This window comes from Ursus maritimus (genome assembly GCF_017311325.1).
Source record: "Ursus maritimus isolate PB19 chromosome X unlocalized genomic scaffold, ASM1731132v1 scaffold_X1, whole genome shotgun sequence".
NCBI classification, from domain to species: Eukaryota; Metazoa; Chordata; class Mammalia; order Carnivora; family Ursidae; genus Ursus; species Ursus maritimus.
In genome coordinates, this window is record NW_024423319.1 from 2,070,150 (window position 1) to 2,090,069 (window position 19,920).

Genomic DNA, 19,920 nt, shown 5'->3' on the forward strand with positions numbered 1-19,920 from the left:
TTTCTTCTAGTCTTTCTCTAATACACCTGGGATTTTGAGCCTCAGACATCTTGCCTGGGCTGCTCCGCCTCTATCACCTGTCATCTCTCTTTATATATCATCTCTTTATTATGTATCAGTCATGTATCATCTAGCTATCATCACTCACTCACTCAATCAATGTACCTGTCATCTACTATCTATAGATCTATTTTTTGAGGTGAAAGTCACATAACATCAAATTAACCCTTTTAAAGGGCACAATTTGGTGATATTTATTACAGCCATCATGTCGTGTAACTATCACCGCTACAGTTCCAGAACATCTCCCCAAAAGGAAACCCAGCCCCTGCCAACAACTCATCTGCTTTGTGTCTCTATAGATTTGCCTCTTCTGGACGTTTCCTACCAATGAAATCACACAGTATGTGGTCTTCCGTGTCTGGCTTCTCTCACTCAGTGTCACGTTCTTACAGTTCATCCACGTTGCAGCAGGGGTCAGAACCTCACTCTCGTTTTAGCCAAATAGCATTCCGTTGTATAGAGAGACCACATCTGGTTTACCCATTCATGCTGATGGACTTCTGGATTGTTTTTGCTTTTTGATGATCACCAACAGCCCTGCTACGAACATTCACGTCTAAGTTTTTGATTGAACACCTGTTTTCAGTTTTCTTGGGTTCAAGCCCAGGAGTGACGTGCTGGGTCCCGTGGACAAGAAGCCTCCAAACAACCCTCCACACTGCCTGCCACAGGCATAACTGCACGTTGTTTCCATCGCTGCCTCTGCAGTCAGTTCGGGCTCCTTGGCATGGCCCTGGTACCTCCCTTCCTCTGCCCTCTGCACTACACTGACATCCTGTGTCTTGCTCCTGGTTCACTTCTGGGCTTTTGTGCAAGTGATCCCTCTTCGCAGAAGGTCTAGAACTACTTCTTCCCTGTTCCTCTTTACCCCACAGGGTCGGGACTCATCCTCTGTGGCCGCTCCCCAGCCCACTTCGCAGCTCGCTGCTTTTCCCACAGTGTCTCTCTGGAAGCTCTCATGCAGGGACTGGGCATCAGCCCCCTCCTCTCCACCCCAGCACTGGCCCCGAGATTGGTCCAAAGTCCTATTTGTGCTTAGCCAGTATTTTTGTGAGATGTTGTTACATCTACCTCCTCACTACGTCAGCTGGAGAACACACTGAACTGTCTTTGGGTGGGGGCAGGCAACCTGATGCCCCTCCCCATCCCCCCCAAGCCCTGCCAGACAAAGAGGCCAGGAGGCAGGACTGCACCTTCTGGGGGAGGCGTTTACTGAGGGATTGAGGGATGCTCCCCGGCCAGAGGGCTGAGGACCTAGAAAGGCACATGCGGTGGCTGTGGTGGGGTCTCCCTCTTAGGTGGCGGCTGGCTTTGCAGACACGGCTCCCCTGGCTGACCCCTCTTTGGCACTGAGTTGGGCACACAGGTGCCCTCACGCCCAGCAGCCCCAGCACCCGTTTCCCCCTTCAGTGGGCCTGTACCCCCCCACCCCACGGAGGTGGCTGGCAGTGTAGGCTGGTGGGGCAACAGGCGGCTGGGGGCTGGCTCAAGGGCTAGGTCACCTGTGGGAGGACCGCGGCCCAGGCCGCCTTCCCTGCTGGCAGGGTGCTCGTGTTGGCAATCGAGATGGCTCCAAACAGGAATCCAATAAGTTAGCTTGTAGAAGGAAAGAAGGCTAGGGGCCAAGAAGGTCAGGGGCTACATTCTTACTATCACTCGCTAAGAAATGCTGTGCAATCCTTCCTCCCTCGGGCTCTTGGAGACTACTGGCAGGGAGAAGGGGTGCACGCAAGGGGCCCTGTCTGGCTGTGGGTCCTGTTTGGCTGTTTCTATGGCAGGAAGGGTGTCCCGTGGGATGGGAGCCTCGGTGGGCCATTTGGGTGGTAGCCATGGATGGTCCGTAGGGTCTCCAAGGGACTGAAGACGAGGGAATAAGAGGGACTGCAGCGTCAGGAGAGCAGGGCTCCCCACACGCAAGACTCCACACAGACTGGCTGGCGGTGGGCTGGGGGCTCACCCCCACCCCTTCCCGCTCCTGGAAGAGAAGAAAGAACCACCTGCCCCAGCCAGGGAAGGGGGCCCAGGGACAGGCATGTGGTTTTGTTGGCAGTCCTCTAGGCAGGGCAGGCCCGTGGCCAGGAGGCCTGGGAAGGAAAGGCATGCAAGGTAGGCCTGCGGCAGGGCTGGGTGTGGGGGTGGGTGGGCAAGTGCTGCTGTCGCCTTCATGTGATCCCAGGGCTCAGGGGGGAGCAGCACCCTGGAGGACCCCGGAGCCTTGGCCCAGGATCTGGCAGAGCTCCTGGAGGCGCCGCTGCATCTTGGGAATGCCCGCCAGCTGCTGCTCAAGCCGCTGCTTCTCCTCAGTCAGGCTCAAGCGAGCGGCGGAGTCTAGCTTCTCGAACTTCCAGCCGCCCTCCCCATCGAACTGCAGCAAGTGCGTGTGGTACTTCCTAGGCCAGGAGAGGGACAGGAGCTGTTCAGCGGGAGACACTTGCCGGGCGTCTGACAGCAGCACTGCCCCCTCCCCGGCCGCCAAGCAGGCAGGGTGCTCCGTCCCCTCAACTCCATGCGGGAAGGGCAGGCACCTACCACAGGGAGGGCCGGTGGGTGATGGAAAGCAGGGCAATGCCAGCATCCTTGGCCGCCTGGAAGATCTTGCCTTCCACGTCGATGCTCACAGCGCTGGTGCACTCATCCAGGAGGGCGTACTTGGGCCTTGGAGGTGGGCAAATGCACTAGGCTGTGGACCCTCCTTCGCAGAAGCCTTGGCCTGTGCCACCCCGCCCCCACCGTGGGAACCCCGATCTCCGTACTGATTCTGCTTCTCATGGCTGGGCCCAGGCTGGGGTGAGGCCTCCTAATGGCCGCAGGGCACCTGGCTGTCCTAGTCAGCCCCCTGGGAACACGCAGGCTGCCCTTTTGTCTCTGCTGCTGGCTCAGTGCTTGAAGGAGCCTGCCTGCTGCCCGCCAGCCCGGCTCACCTGTGGTAGAACATGCGGGCCATGCCGATTCTCTGCTTCTCACCCCCTGACAGCACATCCTTCCAGTCGCACACGGCCTCCCAACCTAGGCAAGGGACAAGGGGCTTCTGTTCACTTCGGCAAGGGCAGGGCTGCACCTGCACAGGGCCCAGACCCAGGGGCAGGGGGAGGGGCTGAAGAGACCGGTGAAAGTGGGATACAGGGGCATATGTGACTTTGGAGAAGGCTGGCCCCAGGGTCTACATGCCCTGGATGCTTATCTATCTGGAGATGATACTTTAATAGTCAAAAAAGACTTGCGAGCAGAATTGTGTCCCCTCCAAAATAAGGAATGTGGGCATCCTAGGCCCTAGGGCCTCAGAACGTGACTTTATTTGGAGACACGGCCTTTAGAGAGGGGCAGTTATCACGAGGTCACGAGGGTGGGCCCCAATCCAACAGGACTGTGTCCCTATGTCAAGGGCAAAACTGGAAACAGACGCGCACAGAGGGAAGGCCACGTGAAGACACAGGGAGAAGGCTGCCACCTACATGCCAAGGAGACAGGCCTGGAGCAGCTCCTTCCCTCGCGGCCCTCAGAAGGGACCGACCCTGCCGACTCCTGGCTCTTGCACTTCCCGCCTCCAGAACGGGGACACAAGACATTTCTGTTGCTTGAGCCACTCTGGTACCTTGTTGCGGCAGCCCCAGCAGGCGCCTACAGGACCTAAGAAAGTGCTAACAAAGAGCCAGCCAATGCTTCCATCCGTGGGCAGCAGATGGTCATGGCAGAGCCTCTCCAGAAGGCTTCTCACCTGCAGGGCCTGGGTGCTTGTGTCATTGCCTGGTGCCACTGCCTCAGCAAGTCTGAGCAGAAACGACTCGGTGTGTCCTACCTCTGCTCTGTCTTCCCATGGGACTAGAAGTTTTGTCAAGGCACGTGGTCACCCACAAAAAAGACTCTACTCCTTAGCGTGCTTTGAGGTGAGGTGTATGGACCATGGAACTGAACTCTGGCCAATGTGTGTATAAGTGTGTTCCACACGTGTCAGCTTCTGGAACTTTCTTTAAAAGACAGATGGCAGGTACCCTTGCCCCTTCACCCCTTCCTCACTTTCTCCATTCCATGGCCTGGGATGTGATGTGATACGCAGAGCAGTCATCTTAGATCACAAAGTGACTTTGGGAATGGAGGTCACACATAGCTGAGCGACCTGAGGGGCCTTCACAGAGCTGGGCTGCCTCTGTCAACTGTGGTCTGCTTTCCTCAGGACTTTTGTGTCACAGTAAGATAAACCTGTAAATGATTTGAGCCACTGTTGTGGGGAGGGGGTTCTGTTATTCCCAGCTGAACTCAATGCTAATAGGCTGTGATGGTAGGCCCCAGCGGCCCAGGGCACTTAGGGGTGTCCTGGAAGACAGGAGGAGGGGTGCACTCCTAGGTGCAGGGTGGCTGGTCAAGCTCCCCCTGTGATGGAGGCAGGAAGTTGAACCCTGCTTTTCAGATTTCACTAAAAAAATTGACTCCAGCCCCACCTTGTCCCCCCCACCCCCCGCAGCTGAGCTGCTCTCCCCTCCTCCCCTACTCTGGGCACAGCGGGCATTTGCAGACAAACCTGATAAGCCCCTGACCAATGCCTTCTCTTGCTATTAGCCTTCCCTCCAGTCCTACAGTGTCTTTCCCAGGGGATGTCACCTCCTAGGCTCCAGCCAGAAACCCAAGTGTCCCCTCTGGCTCTGTGCTGCCTCCCATGCTAGAGGCCCTCTGTACATATACCCCGGGCTCACCCTTTCCCCAGCGGCCCTGCTCACGCCCAGGGTCTGTCCCCTTGCTAAAATGTGACATCGACCTGTCACTTCCCTGCTTAGAGCCTTCCAAAAGCTTCCTTCACTGTCAGGGAAAGCCTGGGCTCTCCTCACCTGGCCCACAGGGCCATCCCTGCCACTGAGCCCCAGAGCCTGGAGAGGGTGTCCGAGGCCGGAAGTGAGCACCCCCACTGGATGTCTTCTGCTGTGCCTGGCCTCCCTTGCCTAGTGAGCTCAGGGCTCCCCTGATGGGTGGGGCTTTCCAGGGCACCTAGCACTTTGGACTTCTGGATGTCGGGATTATCTTCATCCCTCGGGGGCCAAGAGGGAGGCAGGGGCAGGGGTGCCAGCAGGCGCCCCAGCTGAGTCTTGGGGCAAAGGGCAATTGATCAATGGCTCCCTTCCTGGCGCCAATAGGTGAGATGGGCCACGTCTTCCCCTACCTCCTTCCCGCTGCAGGATGTGGTTCAGGTGCACGATGTCCAGAATGGCTTCCAGGTGCTGCTCCGAATAGCCTTTCCTTCGCATGTCCTCCACGGAGTCAGGGTAGATCACCTGGTCCCGCAAGGAGCCCACAGACATGTAGGGCCTGCAGGAACGCCACGTATCAGGAAGGGCAGGCCAGGCCCTGCTTCCCTGCTGACACCCTGTGCCTGAGCAGGCTCCGTCACGGGCCCTGGCTGCCAAGGGCAGGGCCAACCCAAAGCCTGCAGATCCCCACCACAAGCCCCCCGCACGCACACCACGCACTGTGCACACACACCCCCCCCCACATGCACAGGTGCACGTGCACGCATCAGGCACACTCACACATGTGCGCGCACACGTCACGGCTACGAGGCTGCTCGGGGGAGCAGAATCTCTCTATCCTCTCCTGACGCCCCAAGCCCTGCCATCTCCGGGCCCCCTCCCCCCCCTCACCTCTGAGGGATGTAGAACATGCGTTGTGGCGGGGGCTTGTAGAGCACGCCACCATATGCGGGCCAGAGACCGCCGAGGACCCGGAAGAGAGAACTCTTGCCGCAGCCGTTGGGGCCCGTGATGAGCAGGTGCATGCCCTCCTCCACCTGTGGAGGCAACGGTGGCAGCAGTGGGGCCTGGCAGGGGGCCGCGCGGACCTCCCTCCTCTCGACTGTGGCCCACACTCGGGCTGGTAGGTAGGCCGCTCTTGGTCTCTTGGTAAGGGGCAGCAGGGCCTGAAGGATGAGGTCGAGCATCCAGAGCCCTAACCAAACACCAGAGAGCATGGGGCCAGCACGACGAAGACCCCAGAAAGCCAACGTCGCCCTCTCTCCCCTGCCGTCCCACCTCACTAGGACTCCCAGCGTCTCCGCTTCCCCAGCAGAGTTGCTCTCCCTTGAGGAATTGTCTCAGGAAAGGTGCTTTCTTTCGAGTTTGAGGTGGACAGTACAAACCCCCAACTCTGTCTGTTCCTAATGCCCGGCCAGTCCTCCTGTCCCCGTGGGCCTCTCACTGTCCCCACAGGTACTAGGGCGCTGGGCCTCAGGCTCCCCAGTGAGCAGATTAGATTACATGGTGCCCGCTGGTCTTATGGAAATGCCTGCTGTAGGAAAAAGGCCAGATGAGCTTGGGGGGAGTGTGCAGGCAGGAGGGGGTCAGATGGCAGGGCACCTGGGGCACAGCCCCCCCATCACCATGTTCAGTTCCACTCTCAGTGACACTACTGTGCAGTCCCCACGACGCCTGAGTGAGGCGGCGTTACGGATTGAGCGGTGCCCCCCTACCAGATGCGTGTTCGAGTCCTAACCCCCAAGACCTCAGAATGTGACCTTATTAGGAAAAATAGTCTTTGCAAATGTAATTAGTTAAATTTACAGGAGGTCATCCTGGAGTGTGGTGGGCCCCTAATCCAATGTGACTGGTGTCCTGATCAAAAGGGGTCATTTGGGGGCACCTGGATGCCTCAGTCAGTTAAGCGTCTGCCTTCGGCTCAGGTCATGATCCCAGGGTCCTGGGATCGAGCCCCACATCAGGCTCCCCGCATCGGGCTCCCTGCTCGGCGGGAAGCCTGCTTCTCCCTCTCCTACTCCCCCTGCTGGTGTTCCCTCTCTCGCTGTGTGTCTCTCTCTGTCAAATAAATAAAATCTTTAAAAAAAAAAGGGGGGGGTCATTTGGACACAGAGACATGTACACAGGGAGAGAAGGCCAAGATTGACATGAGGCTTCTGCAAGCCCAGGAACACCACTGATGGCCAGTAAAGCACCCAAACTGGGAGAGGCCTGGAGCAGACTCTCCCGCAGTTCCCTGAACACCAGGAGAGAAGCCACTTCTGCTGTTTGAGCCCCTCACTTTGTGGTCCTTTATTAGACCATAGAGGCCCTCTCAGGGGGCGGGGGGGACTGGGCCTCCCTCCTCCATGATTGATGTGCAAGGGCCAGTGTGTCAGTCCTGGCTCTCCGCCAGTTAGCACCCCAGCAGCCTCCCTGGTCCCCTTCCCTGGCCTCTCCCTCTTCTGCCAACCTTCTTGCCCCACCACCTAGCCGATCATGACTGGAAACCGCTCCCCTGTCTTCCCCAACATCTCCCAGCCCCAGAGCCCGGCTTCGGCCTTGCCTCCCACCCCTGCTCTTCTGTCCCAGTCACCCCTCCTCACCTGGCCTTGCTCCCTCACCAGCTGTGCCCTGGCGAGCCAGGGCCCCTGGTCTTTGCCTACTTGGCTGCCACGGGGCCTGCAGGGAAATCGTTCGCCTTGGATAAACCAGCCATTGGTGGCTCCCTGCCACACCCCAAGAGTGACCACGGCCAGGGGCAATGGGGATCACACCATTGTCCCGTGCTGCTTGGGGTAACGAAATGTGCCTGGCCTCCAACTGGCTCTCAGGGCCCCTCCCAGCACAGAGGAAAGGAGCCTCCACTGGCACCACCAGACACTGACCCTCCACTTGCCTCTTCCCAGTTACTCCCTGCCTAGTCATGGCTCCAAGTGACCCAGCTCTGCAGCCAGGCACACAAGGCCCCTACGGGACCGGCCCTGAGGTCCCTCAGCTCCATGCTCCTGCTACTTCACTGCCTTTCCTCTGCCCGCCTGCTGGGGGAGCCCTTCTTCCTCTATCTGCCTAGCTACCCTGAGGCTTCTGGGTGAAGCTTCAGGTGATCTCTACTCACCTCAGGGATGGGACCACCCTTCCTGTGGCCCCCACAGGATGCTGGGCAGCTGACTGGGGACCTTTGCAATACTTTAGGGGACCCAGTGTGGGGCCTTCCTGAGGGCAGTGCCCCTCCAACTTACCTCTGGTTCCCAGCGCCCAGCCCAGGGATGAATGAATGATTCCTTCTGGCTTCTGACACTGACCCCGCCCCCACAGGCCTCTCTGTCATTCCATCATTCCTTGACCCTGTCCGAAGCTCTGGGTAGGGACACAGGTGACTGGTGGGGGTTGGCCACCAGGGCTTCCTTTCCCGAGACAGCCTCTGTAGTGGCTGAGAGCCCTCCCAGTGGGCCAGGCTGTACCCAGCACACACCTACAGTGGGGGCTTCTTGAAGCAGATGGGTGAGACCCTAAGCCCAGGTCACTGGAGGAATCTATTCCCCCATAGTTGGAGTTGAACCCGAGTCCCCAAGTCCTGGGCTTCTCGGGGATGGAGGTGGGAGGTGGCAATGATGGGGCCAGGGCCAGGAGCCCTTGGGTGACCCTTGGCCACCCTTGGTAATCTCCAGTCACTTTTATGACTCTACTGTGACAGAACCAACAGTCAGAGACACGTTGGCATTTCACCTGGACCTTAGCCCGTTTGCCAAGTGGATCTGGGGAATGACAACACACGCAGGCCCAGGAGGCTAGATACCAAGGGTTGGGGCCTGCAGATGCAGAAGGCCAAGCCCAGGGTCCTGTAGCTCAGACCAGCCCAGCCAGCACTCCTGGGTCAAGCAACAACCCCCCCCCCCAATCCCCCACTTGACCTACCCTGATATTGAGGCTGGCCACCACCACCTCTCCCGTGGGCGTGATGATGGGGATGTTCTCACAAATAATTCCCTGTTCCACATCTACCACTTGGCCTGGAGAGAGAATGCAATGAAGGAATAGAGGGAGCAGCAGCACCCCTTCTGCCTTCTGGTGGATTCCACGTGCCCCCTCCCCCCCCGCCAACAGCACACCAGTGTGTGGTCCGGGGCCCGTTGGGAATATGATGGGTCTTCCATGAGCCTATTCCCAAAAAGTGTCTGGTGCTGTGCTCTGGGCAGGGGAGGGGCAACATCAATTCTCTGGCTTCTGGAACCTGAGACATGGAGTCCACCCTTGCTCTGTAAAACCCTCGGCTCCTGGCACTACTTTAATGGAGGCTTTGACACTTGGGCCCCTCTTCCATAGTACCCTGGCCCCTGCTGTGGTCTTGAACTTTCTCTTGCTGCCCACATGGGAGAGTGATCCCCTCTACTCAGGGACTGCATCCTTTGCAAACAGAAATAAGAGAAATGTCAGCCAGAACCCTGGGAAGGCACTGGCAAGTGAGGGGGTTGGCTAGCAGCTACTGCTCTGGGAAAGAAGGCTGCAGGGGCCTCCCTGGGGCACAGCTCAAAGATCCTGCCCTCTGGGTGGGGGTGTCTGTGGGGAGGGTGCCCTTACCTCGGATCTGCAGGGGCCCCTCTACACGGACACCAGACCTCGCCACAGCCCCAGGCCCTGCCTGAGTGTCCTCCAGCTCCCCGGGCCTCTTGAAACGGCAGTGCTGGACATCTTCGAATACCTGGAACATCTCATGTACTCGGGCTGTGTAGCCGGCCAGCTCTGTCACCTGCAGGGAGGGTGGCCCTGGTTCAGACGCTGCCAGCGGGGGGGAGGGGAGGCACGGCGGGGGGCAGTGCTGGGCTGGGGGTACCTCCTTGTAGGATGACATGATCCGCTCGATGGCATCTGCGGCAGCCGTGAGGAGGTTGCGGGCAATGGTGAAGGCCTCTGTGCGCTCACTCACGAGCTCTTCCTCCTTCATCTCCAAGGCTGCCTTCTTCACTGCCTCTGAGTCTACAGAGCATAGTGGAAAGGAGGGGACCGGGGAAAATCAAAATGGACTCACTAGGGGAAAGACAAGTCTCTCCAGCAGATGGTGCTGGGACAACTGAGTATCCGCTTGCAAAAGAATGACCCTTACTTCACACCACCTACAAAAACTAACTCATGTAAGAGCTAAGACTATAAAACTCTTACAAGAAAGTGGCCGTAAGTCTTTGTGAGCTAGGATTATGCATGGCTCCTTAAATATTACGCCAAAAGCACAGGCAACAGAAGAAAAACAGATAAATGAGCTTCACCAAAATTAAAACTTTTCGGGCATCCAAGGGAACCATCCAAAAAGCAAAAAGACAACCTACAGACTAGGAGAAAACATCTGCAAATCACATACCCGATAAGGGTCTTGTATCCAGAATATGTAAAAACAACAAAGAGAACCCAATGAAACCATGGGCAAAGGATCGGAATAGACAATTCTACTGTATTTCCTAGATCTCCAAATGGCCAGTAAGCACATGAAAAGACGCTCAATGTTAATAGTCATCAGAGAAACCACAATCAGCTACTGCTTCACATCCACTAGGATGGCTGGTGGGGCTGTAAAATGGAGCAGCCCATGTGGAAACCAGTCTGCCAGTTCCTCAAAAAGTTCAACAGAGTTACCATGGGCCCCAGTAATTCCATTCTTGGGTATGCATCCATGAGAAACAAAAAATACACGTTCACATAAACACTTGGACACAAATGATCATGGCAGCACCATTCATAATCATCAAAAGGTGTAAACGACCCAAATGTCCATCAGTGGACGGATGGATAAAGAGACTGTGGCACGTGTACATAGTGCAGTATTATTTGACCGTAAATGGTGGTGATGTGCCAATTCATTGTACAACGTGGGTGAACCTTGAAGACGTGACGCTGAGTGAAAGAAGGCCGACACCAAAGGCCACAGATCGTGTGATTCCATTCATGTGAACTGTCCGTGAGAGGCCGATCCACAGCAACAGAAAGATAAGCAGGTGCTGGGAGCCGGGAAGTGCTGGGGAAGGAGTGACTGCTAATGAGTCCAGGGTTTCTTTTTGGGGTGAAGATGATGTTTTGGACTTAGTGGTGATGGTTGCATAATTTCGTCAATATATTAAAAACCACTTAATTGTACACTTTAAAAGGCTGTATGGTATGTTAAGTACATCTCAATAATCTGGATAAGAAAACGAACCATTAGGAATTTGGCTTTCTTTTTTGGCACGAGCAGCTCCTTTCTCCTAAACTGCCCTTGCTCTATATCTTACACTGATGACGGTCCAATGCCCAGAGCTGCTGTACCCCCGAGTCTTTCAACACGAATGTCCGTTTTGGACCTTCACTGCTATCCCCATTTCTCCCTCATCCCATCCCTCGACACTGTATTCTGTGGCCTCTCTGAGAACGGCCATGCTTGATGCCCCTCTTTCTCCCTGGGAGCCTGTTTCTGTCTTGACTTGCTTTTCTGTTTCAGTCTAGACCCTGTGGTTGCTCACTTCAATCAACTTCTGTCAGTAGTTTTGACTCCCTTGACCCTTAGAGCTCCGACGAACAGGGCTTTCCCACAAGGAATGCTCTGGAAATGGTGATGGGGAGCAAGGGGGCGGCCGACTCTGAGGGTCTTAAGGTGTGGGAGAGTGAGCAATGCCCACTGGGGTATCCAGGGGAAGCTGAGGCTCCTGGGGCCAAAGTGATAGGAAGGAAGGTCCTGGGAAGGGCCCAAGGACTCTATCCAGGGGCATCTGTTAATTCAAAGTGAAAGCTTTAGGGATATGATGGCAGGGGTGGGGTGGGAAGGGGCAGGAAGCCAGCTCAGGGCAGATGGCCTCCAGGGCAGTACCAGGTGGAAAAGGCATGGGATGGATGGTCTGACTGCCTTGCATTACCTTTTCTTGGGCCTGGCCCAGGAATCCAGGGAACAGGAGCAGGGGTGGGGGACGGTAAATCCTGACAGTTTATGGTCCTGGGCTTGCCTTCCCACTGTGCCCACAGGGACATAGCCCCCCCAAAGGCAGGGGGAACATAAGCTGTCCTGACCAGATGTCCTAAAAGCCAGAGAGTGACTGTACACAAAGGGAAAGGGTTTTCAGTTGCTGGGGACATCCTGGCAACAGCTGGCACCTCCCTAGAGACAGAACTGACTGCCTTCTATAGGTTCCCTCAGAGGCTCAGGCAGCTAAGACCAGGGCCCTGCGGCAGGACACCAAGCAGCTGTCCACCACAAGGCAATTCTTCGGCTGGGCCTTCCAGCCTTGCAGCTCCAGCAGGCCAGAAGGGCAAAGGTATCTAAATTTTCCCCAACTGGTAAGTGTCTGCCTCGTCCCATAGGTCCCCAGGGCTCTCATTCTCCTCGAAGCACCCAGAGCCCTCACTAGCCACCGGGTACTGGGGACACAGCAAGGACAAAACAGACAAAAATCCCTGCCTCCATTGAGCACACACAGCCTAAAGTGGCAGAGTGACAATAAACTAAATAGAGAAGTAGAGTAGACAGGATGTTCGGCTTTGGGAAGGGGAAGGGGAAGGGGATGGCAGGGGCAGGGGCGGCAGGGGCAGGAGCGGTGGTCTTGTCAGAGGAAAGAGCATTCCCAGCAGAGCTAGCAGCACTTGCAAAGGCCTGGAGGCAGAAGCATTGCTTCAGGGGAATAACAAGGAGGCCAGTGAGACAGAAGTAGAGTGAGCAAAGCGGGCAGGAGTGTTTCACATTTTCGCAGGTAACTAACTATAAAGGGCCACGTAGCCAGGGACTAGAGCTCATGCTTCTTTGAATTGCCCACACGGTCTGGTGTAGCAGAGGTTCCAGAAAGTCCTAGGCTTTCACAGGAGAGGACTCGGGGACTAGATGGGCCCCAAGGCCAGTTAGGGAGGAAAGTAGCTGCAGGCACTTCCTCACAGAAATCACAAGTAGGTTTCCTCGTGGGTGGATTCCCATGCTCCAGGCCAGGGGTGCTGACTGGGTCTGTCACCTGTGCCTCAATCAAGGCCACCCTTTATGTAAGGCCTTCGAGGTGGAAAGTAATAATCCCCCTCCAGTGAGATCCTTTCCCTTGGGGGCTACCCAGAGAAGGACAGCTGAGGGCACAGAAGTCCCAAGGTAGAGACACAAATAGGGAGAGAATCAGAGAGACTTCAGCTCTGAAACAAGTCAGGCTCTCTCTCTTTATATGCAATTAAAAACCCTGTTACTGGGCTCCTGGGTGGCTCAGTCAGTGAGGCATCTGCCTTTGGCTTGGGTCATGATCCCAGGTTCCTGGGATCGAGTCCCACATTCGGCTCCCTGGCATCGGGGGCTCCTTGCTCAGCGGGGGGACTGCTTCTCCCTCTGCCTGCTGCTTGCCCTGCTTGTGTGCACATGCTCTCCCTCTCTCTCTCTCAAATCAATGAATAAAATCTTAAAAAAATTAAAACCCTCTTACTACCAAATTGCATAAAATATAACACCTTTAATTTTTTTATTTTTTTTTTAAATATATATATATTTTTAAGTAAGCTTGACACCCAGCATGGGGCTCCAACTCAGGACCTGGAGATCAAGAGTCTCATGCTCCACCAACTGAGCAAGTCAGGTGCCCCAAAGTATAACACCTTTTCAAGCAGAGCTGTGCTCCAAGGAAAGCAAGGGAAATTTCCAGGAGCACAAAGAGAAGCTAGCAACCAGGTATCCTGTGAAATCTCCAGACATGGGAGAAGACAGGGAAGTTTCTCTTGTGCAGCTGGGGCTCTAGGCGCACTAAAAAAAAGGTCTCCTTTAAGAATCTGTAATTATGTGTCTAGAGTTCAAATTAATACTGCCTTCAAGTTCAGGAACCCCTCTTCCCCCAGCTGAGAAGCTAAGGTAAAATGGCTTCCAAGTGGTTAATTAACTGGGCGGGCATACGTGGCCCAAACAAAAGCGAATACACACTGCGCTGGGGAATGACCCCTCTAGTTGAGCTACTCAGGGTTCCCAGGAAGCCTCGTTGCAAAACCCACAGGGAAACAATCCACCATGAATGAAGAGCAGCAGATGGAAGATAAAGAATTCTGATAATCAAATAGTTGGCTAGACACCATGGAGCATAAAAAGGAGCAGTCCAAAAGATGAGAAAATCAGACACTCACGAAAACAGTTTAAAATTCCTATTTGAAAAGAAAAATGTCTGTTTCCACATTTCTTTTTTTTTAAAGATTTTATTTATTTATTTGACAGAGAGAGACAGCCAGCGAGAGAGGGAACACAAGCAGGGGGAGTGGGAGAGGAAGAAGCAGGCTCCCAGCGGAGGAGCCTGATGTGGGGCTCGATCCCATAACGCCGGGATCACGCCCTGAGCCGAAGGCAGACGCTTAACCGCTGTGCCACCCAGGCGCCCCTGTTTTCACATTTCTGTGCGAAAGAGAAGCAAATAGAACTTACAGAAATAGTAAAAAAAAAAAAAAAAGAACCTGTAGAAATAGTCACTGGAATTTTTAAAAAATTTCAAATCAGATGAAGCTGAAGAGAAAACTGAAGGACGAGAGAGCATAAAAGATCTGCAGAGATCGCCCCGAATTCACAGTGCTGGGTGAGAGACAGCCAATTGGTGAAGAATTGCAAAGGGGAGAGTGAGAAGAAAAGAGTAAAAGGACAAAACCGAGGCACTATTTGAAAAGATAACAGCTGAGAATTTTCCAGAACGATGGAAAAAATCTGAATATATGAAGGCCATACAACAAATCTCAAGCAGGACAAACAGAAACCTACAGGTAAACACTTCATAGGAAAACTGCAGGATGCCAGAGAAGAAAGTCTAACCAGAGAGACAATGCAGGCCACCAGGGGCACTGAAGCTGATAACAGATTGTCCAACAGAGACAATGGGATAGTGTCAACGGCTGAGAGGAAGTAACTGTTCACCTGACTCCCACACCCAACTAAACTTTAGTTTGGGAAACGAGTAAAATAAAGATGTTTCAGACAACAAAATAATCTCAAAGTTCCCATGACGAAAGGCTTGCAGAAAGAACTTCTAGAAGATACCTATCTGGAAGAAGGGAACTGGGCTGTGGAAAATGACCCGTGAGCAAAAAAACCCGGTAACCAGACGGGTGAATTTAAACACACAGCGACCTGATAAAGCAATAGCCAGGCATAAAAACAGCAAGAAAGCAAACTTGATGCTAAGGTCCATCCAACATCAGCATCGCTGGTCCCTGAGTTAGAATGTTCTAAAGGCTAGGTGGAGGAGGAGCTACTGATTAACAGGGACTCTTCGCCAAGTATGCGTGTTAACCTTGCAGAGGGTGACCACGAAAAGACTACCAGTAGGGGGCCGAAATGGGAATCCTATGTCCCACTAGCTCAAGTGACAGGCAAGGTGGGCTTTCCTGTCTCCACTCACCCCCACCCCAGGCCTTAGGGCCAAGGTCTCTACCTGCTGCAACCTATCAGAGTTGTTTAGGCACAGGAAAGCCAAGGCCCAGGAGATGAAGGAGCTGAAGCTATTTCCCCATCCTCCCAGTCCCAGGTCGCAGGGAACCAAGGCCAGGACGGGGTGGGCGAGGGTGCGTGTGTCTGAGGAAGGGACACAGGGGCTTCCTGACTCCTAGTCCCCAATCTCAGCTGAATGGTACCGAGGAGTGTGAAATGCTGTCAAGGGAAGACACATGCCGAGCAAAGGGCAACCAGGAGCTCTAGGAGACTGTGACATTTGCTGAGCTCAGGAGATCAGGTAAGGGCCTCACGGCCCTAGCAGAAGAGGCAGGCAGGTCAGCCGAACACCAGGGCCACCCAAGCCTACAGCACTCGGTAACCCAGGAGGACAAGAGAGGGTCCCCGCCCCCACCCCCTTGGCGGCCGTGGCTCTCACCTGACTCTGAGTAGCCGGTGGCGGTGATGATGGGCACGGCCACCATGAGCAGGCCCGAGGCACTCCACACATACTTCATGAGGAACTGCTCCAGCATGATGTACCACAGGCGCTCCAACAGGATAAGGTTAATCTGTGAGGCCAAGTCCTGGTAGGAGTGCTGCAGCAGGGCTAGCTCCACCTGTGGGGGGCGAGGGCGACAGAGCAAGACCAAGGGGCCTCGTGGTGACTACTGCGGGGGCTGCAACAGTCTCCAAGCGCCGCTCACACACGCTATGTCATTTGATGGCCAGGACAAGGTCAAGGGCTGGGGGTTACAACTGGGCCATATTGACTGGGGCCAGTTTTCAAACTTTGGGACTGCCTGATGTCCTAGTACCAGGGGACAGTCACGATGAAGAGGGGACTCACCACCCCCACCTCCCGAGGCCCATTCCCATCCCTTCTTGCCACTACCTCTCTAGTTGGGACACTTACCGTGCCCCTCTCTTTGCCCTGCGCGGCTTCGGGACATCTTTGGGCAACTGCGGAGGGATGCTAGCCTGAACTAAGCAAAGGGCAGCACAGGAAAGCAAAAGGCAATACTTGGTTTTGAGTAACTTGGTTCCAGAGTCTCTACTTTGGCCCCACCTCCCCAGCCTCCCCAAGGTTCCCCTGGATGAGGACCCTACACCGCACTCTCCCACAGAAACCTGCCCTTTCCCCCCATTCCCGCACAGGCCACACCACCTGTGGCCTCAGGCTGCGGACAGCTGGGGAAAGGGGCTCCTGCACGGTCTGGAGAGGGAGACGGCAAAGGGAATGAAGGCACACCAGAGATGTCAGCAACTGGGTCATGGCAAGGTGGCCATTAGGTTGTGGGTTTCTTGGCAAGTTATGGGGAGGGGGGGCGGGGGGCGTGCCCCAGCCCTTCCTACCATCCCCAGCTCAGCGCAGCTGCCCAGCCTGGCACCATCTCCTTTGCCAAGTACTTTCACACCTGACTCTCCGATTGACTCTCATCACATGCAACAGTATGTGTACTCTCACTTCCACGGTACTGGGGACGCCAAAGCCCAAGAGGCAAAGGGACCTGCCCGAGCTCACACCACTTGGAGGTAGCAAGAGGTGTGCGATTTGGACCATCCTAGCAGAGCCACTAGGAGAGAACCAGATTCTCATAAATGACGCTCTGACCTACTAAGAAAGGTTTACCTTGTTCTCAAGCCAGGAAAAGTTTGTATGTATATGTGCGCGCACACGCGTGAATACAATCTAAATCAGCCTTCTCCGTGAGATCTCAATGAGAACAGAACACTGTGTTGTCTGCCCTCCAGCCAGCCAGTCACCTCTGCCCTAACCTGCTGAATGGAGCCTGGGCCAGCGTCCACAGGGACACCGGCTGGTGGAACTGGGGCGAGCCACAGGCCTGCACAGTGTAGGCAATACACCCCCACCCACGAGGGCCCATCACCCCACACCGCTTTCCAGACCTTTAGCCGAGGTCAAAAGGGACAGGCTGTGGACATACACCATGGTCCTCCTGCCCCCACCATCCAGGTCTGGCACATTGATTGGCTCCGCATTGAGTCCAACCCTAGTTCCTGAAGAGAGCACGCCTCCTCTGAGCACCCTGGCAATCCAGGCTCGTGCTGGAAGCTGGCACAAGTGCCAGCCGGGGCTGACAATGTAGCTGCGGGTAACGTGCCAAGCCCTCACCCAAGGCCGTGGCTGCCTGCCAAGGCCCTGCAGTCCGGCGTGTGGGAGAGGAGATGGGTTGTGGCTGCAGACCAGGCATTTTCTCCCAATCTGGAGCCCGGCCTACACCCGGGATGCCCCCTCTGCAGAGTTTAGGGACAAGCCTTTTTTTAAAAAAAAATCACAGCCTCTGCCCAATGTGCAGCCAATGAGACGAGGTCTGGGGACAAGAGGCCACCTGACAAAGAGAGGACACACAGGCCTTCAGGAGGTGGATACCACTGTGCCCCTCCCTTGAGAAGCCCTCAGGAACCGAAACCGGAGTCGCAGAGAGCAGGGCCGGAGGCAGCTGCAACCCCAGGCATGAGGAAGGGGAGGGGCTGAGGCAAGATAAAGGGAGCATTGGCCCGGAGTAACCTTTCCCAGCGCCAGGCTCCCGGCAGGCCTGGCCCACTGGGGAGCTGCGCGCCTGGAACCCGGGCGGAAGGGCGGCCATGCGGGGGGCAGGGTGGCCGCTGGGCGGGCAGGAAGTGCGTCCTGCCGCGGTGGCGGCCTGGGCCACGCATCCCCGGCCCCGGGCCTGGGGAGGCAGCTGAGCCGGTAGCCAGGCTGGCCTGTGGGCTCAGGCGGGGAAGGCTTTGACCCCAAGTACCTAGCACTGCCACCGCTGTGGCCGCTGTGCTGGGTGCTGCTCGTTAACCCCCGCTTGGGCTGAGTCATGCCCATAATGCCAGCCTGCCTGGCCCACCAGCTTGGCCAGATGCCGGCCTTCAAAGGGCCCGGGGGAGCCTAGGAGGGGCCAGGCAGCTGGCCGTGTCCCACTGCCCCTGCTTCCAGATATCAGGAGCCGCCTCCTGGCTGGCTATAGGAGTGGAGCAAGCACAGAGCTCTAGCATCTGAAACCGCTCAGATCCACAGCTCCAAGGCCAGGACAACCACACCGAGAGGGTGAGGAAGCAGAAGTGGCCTGAGCAAGCCGACAACCGGCCCAGGGCAGTCCCCACCCGGCCTTCCTGCTCTCCTTTCTGAGCCTAAGTCTGGGCTCTCCCAGGCCCTGCCATCCCCAGCCTTCGCTTCCATGACCTCCCACACCCCTGCCATTAGCCCCAGCCAGACCTGGGCTTTCCATGCTGTCCATGGCTGCCTCCCCTGGCCTCCCAGCCACAAGCTTTCTTCTGTGCCCAGTACCCCGACCTGCCCCACCTCGTGGCCCCCATAGAAGGCGATCTCTTCTGAGTTGGCCACCACTCGAGAGTGCATGTAGCGCGAGCTCTCCTTCCTCCGCGCTCCTCTGCCACCAGCTCTCCAAACTTGGGTGAGAAGGCTCGAGCACGTTGGCTGTGAGGAACACAACGAGGCCAGCAATGGCCGAGGGCCAGGCCGTGCCGGCCCCACGGGAGCGGGCTGCTCGAAGCAAGGGGTAGGCGGTCACGGCAACATCCAGGAGCGGCTGTGAGGTTGGAGAGAGGTGGGCCACGAGGCAGCAAAGGCCACCACGTCCTCCGTCAGGGACTGGTCAGGTTGCGGCCGCCCATCCATGTGCTGACTCTGTAGTAGGTCTGCTGGGAGAAGTAAAGGCTGTAGGCATGGGCCACTAGACGTGCGGAGACAGCAGGGCCAGTTGGCCCTCTAGGTACCGGATGGCAATGTTGATGAAGGTGGCAGGGAGAGCGATGAGGAGCCATTGCAGGAGCTGCCAGCCGAAGGCCCGGTCCTTGCGCACGATGCAGCGGGCCAGCCGACCGGCCAGGCGGGCCACATATACTGACAGGAAAGTCCGCTCACCAGGGAGGCCGAGTGCAGCGCCAGCAGCCCCGTTTCCGGCACAGGGTCCTGGGGAAGAGCAGCCGCAGGAGCCCCAAGAGCCGCTGTAAGAACACCCGGTTCACGCTAGCCTTAGCCGCTGTGGCCCCAGAGATCTCCGCGTGGCCTCCCCGTGGTACCTGAGGGCCCTGGTCGCAGCCAGGTATTGCCGCACCAAAGGGTAGATTTTGTGGGCTCCATAGGCTGTGAGGGCCAGGACCAGAGCTGTGCGCTTCAGCGTGGTCACCCGGGAGGACCGGGGGTGGAGAGTACCGGCATGTCACCTGGGTTGGATGCACAGGGCTGGGACTGGTGCCTGAGGCAGAAGTCGAGGCAGGTGGCTGGAAGGGTTGTTGCTCTGACCCCCAGCTCCTTGTCTAGGCAACTGGAAACCTTGCAGTGGTCCCTGAGACTGTCGCGTTAGGCCACCGGGGCGGTGCTGGGGCCCCTGGTGCGGTGGGCTCAGGGCTCTCCAGGGTAGCGGCCTCTTCAGGCAGCCAAGATGGAGAAACTTGTCAGGCCCCTAGCCCCTGGGGTCAGAGCCTCGGGGTGGGGGGGGGTGTCAGCAGAGAGGGCGTCTCTTCCTCTCCACCTCCTTCTCCGCCTCCGCCTCCTCCTCCTCTCTTGGTGGCGCCCCTCCCCGGGGCACCAGGCGCGTCCGTCCGCTCCGCAGCCTGGCTGAAGCCGACAGTGACTCCACCACCCACCCCTCCCCAGGGGCGAGTCGGGGGGAAGGGGAGGAGGCGGAGGAGGGGCGGGAGGCGGAGCCCGGGTGCGGCGAGCCCCACCCCGTTCTCGCCCCACGACTGGGCCCCGCCCCTTCCCCGAACCACAGAGACGTGGGA

The 19,920-nt window shown here is 56.7% G+C and overlaps 1 protein-coding gene across 1 annotated transcript; it reads right to left on the minus strand.

Annotated features, from left to right (window-relative positions):
- Positions 1-1,251: 1,251 nt before the first annotated feature.
- Positions 1,252-19,790, minus strand: ABCD1 (ATP binding cassette subfamily D member 1). Its single transcript, XM_040626995.1, is given in 19 exon segments — positions 1,252-2,453; positions 2,593-2,718; positions 2,985-3,069; positions 5,213-5,358; positions 5,691-5,836; positions 8,697-8,791; positions 9,360-9,528; positions 9,613-9,755; positions 15,596-15,776; positions 18,476-18,558; positions 18,561-18,602; positions 18,605-18,751; positions 18,754-18,813; positions 18,816-18,884; positions 18,887-19,054; positions 19,057-19,095; positions 19,098-19,196; positions 19,199-19,327; positions 19,330-19,790. Coding segments are annotated over 19 exon segments (2,163 nt in total). The 5' UTR covers positions 19,355-19,790; the 3' UTR covers positions 1,252-2,242.
- Between the last annotated feature and the right edge of the window lie 130 nt (positions 19,791-19,920).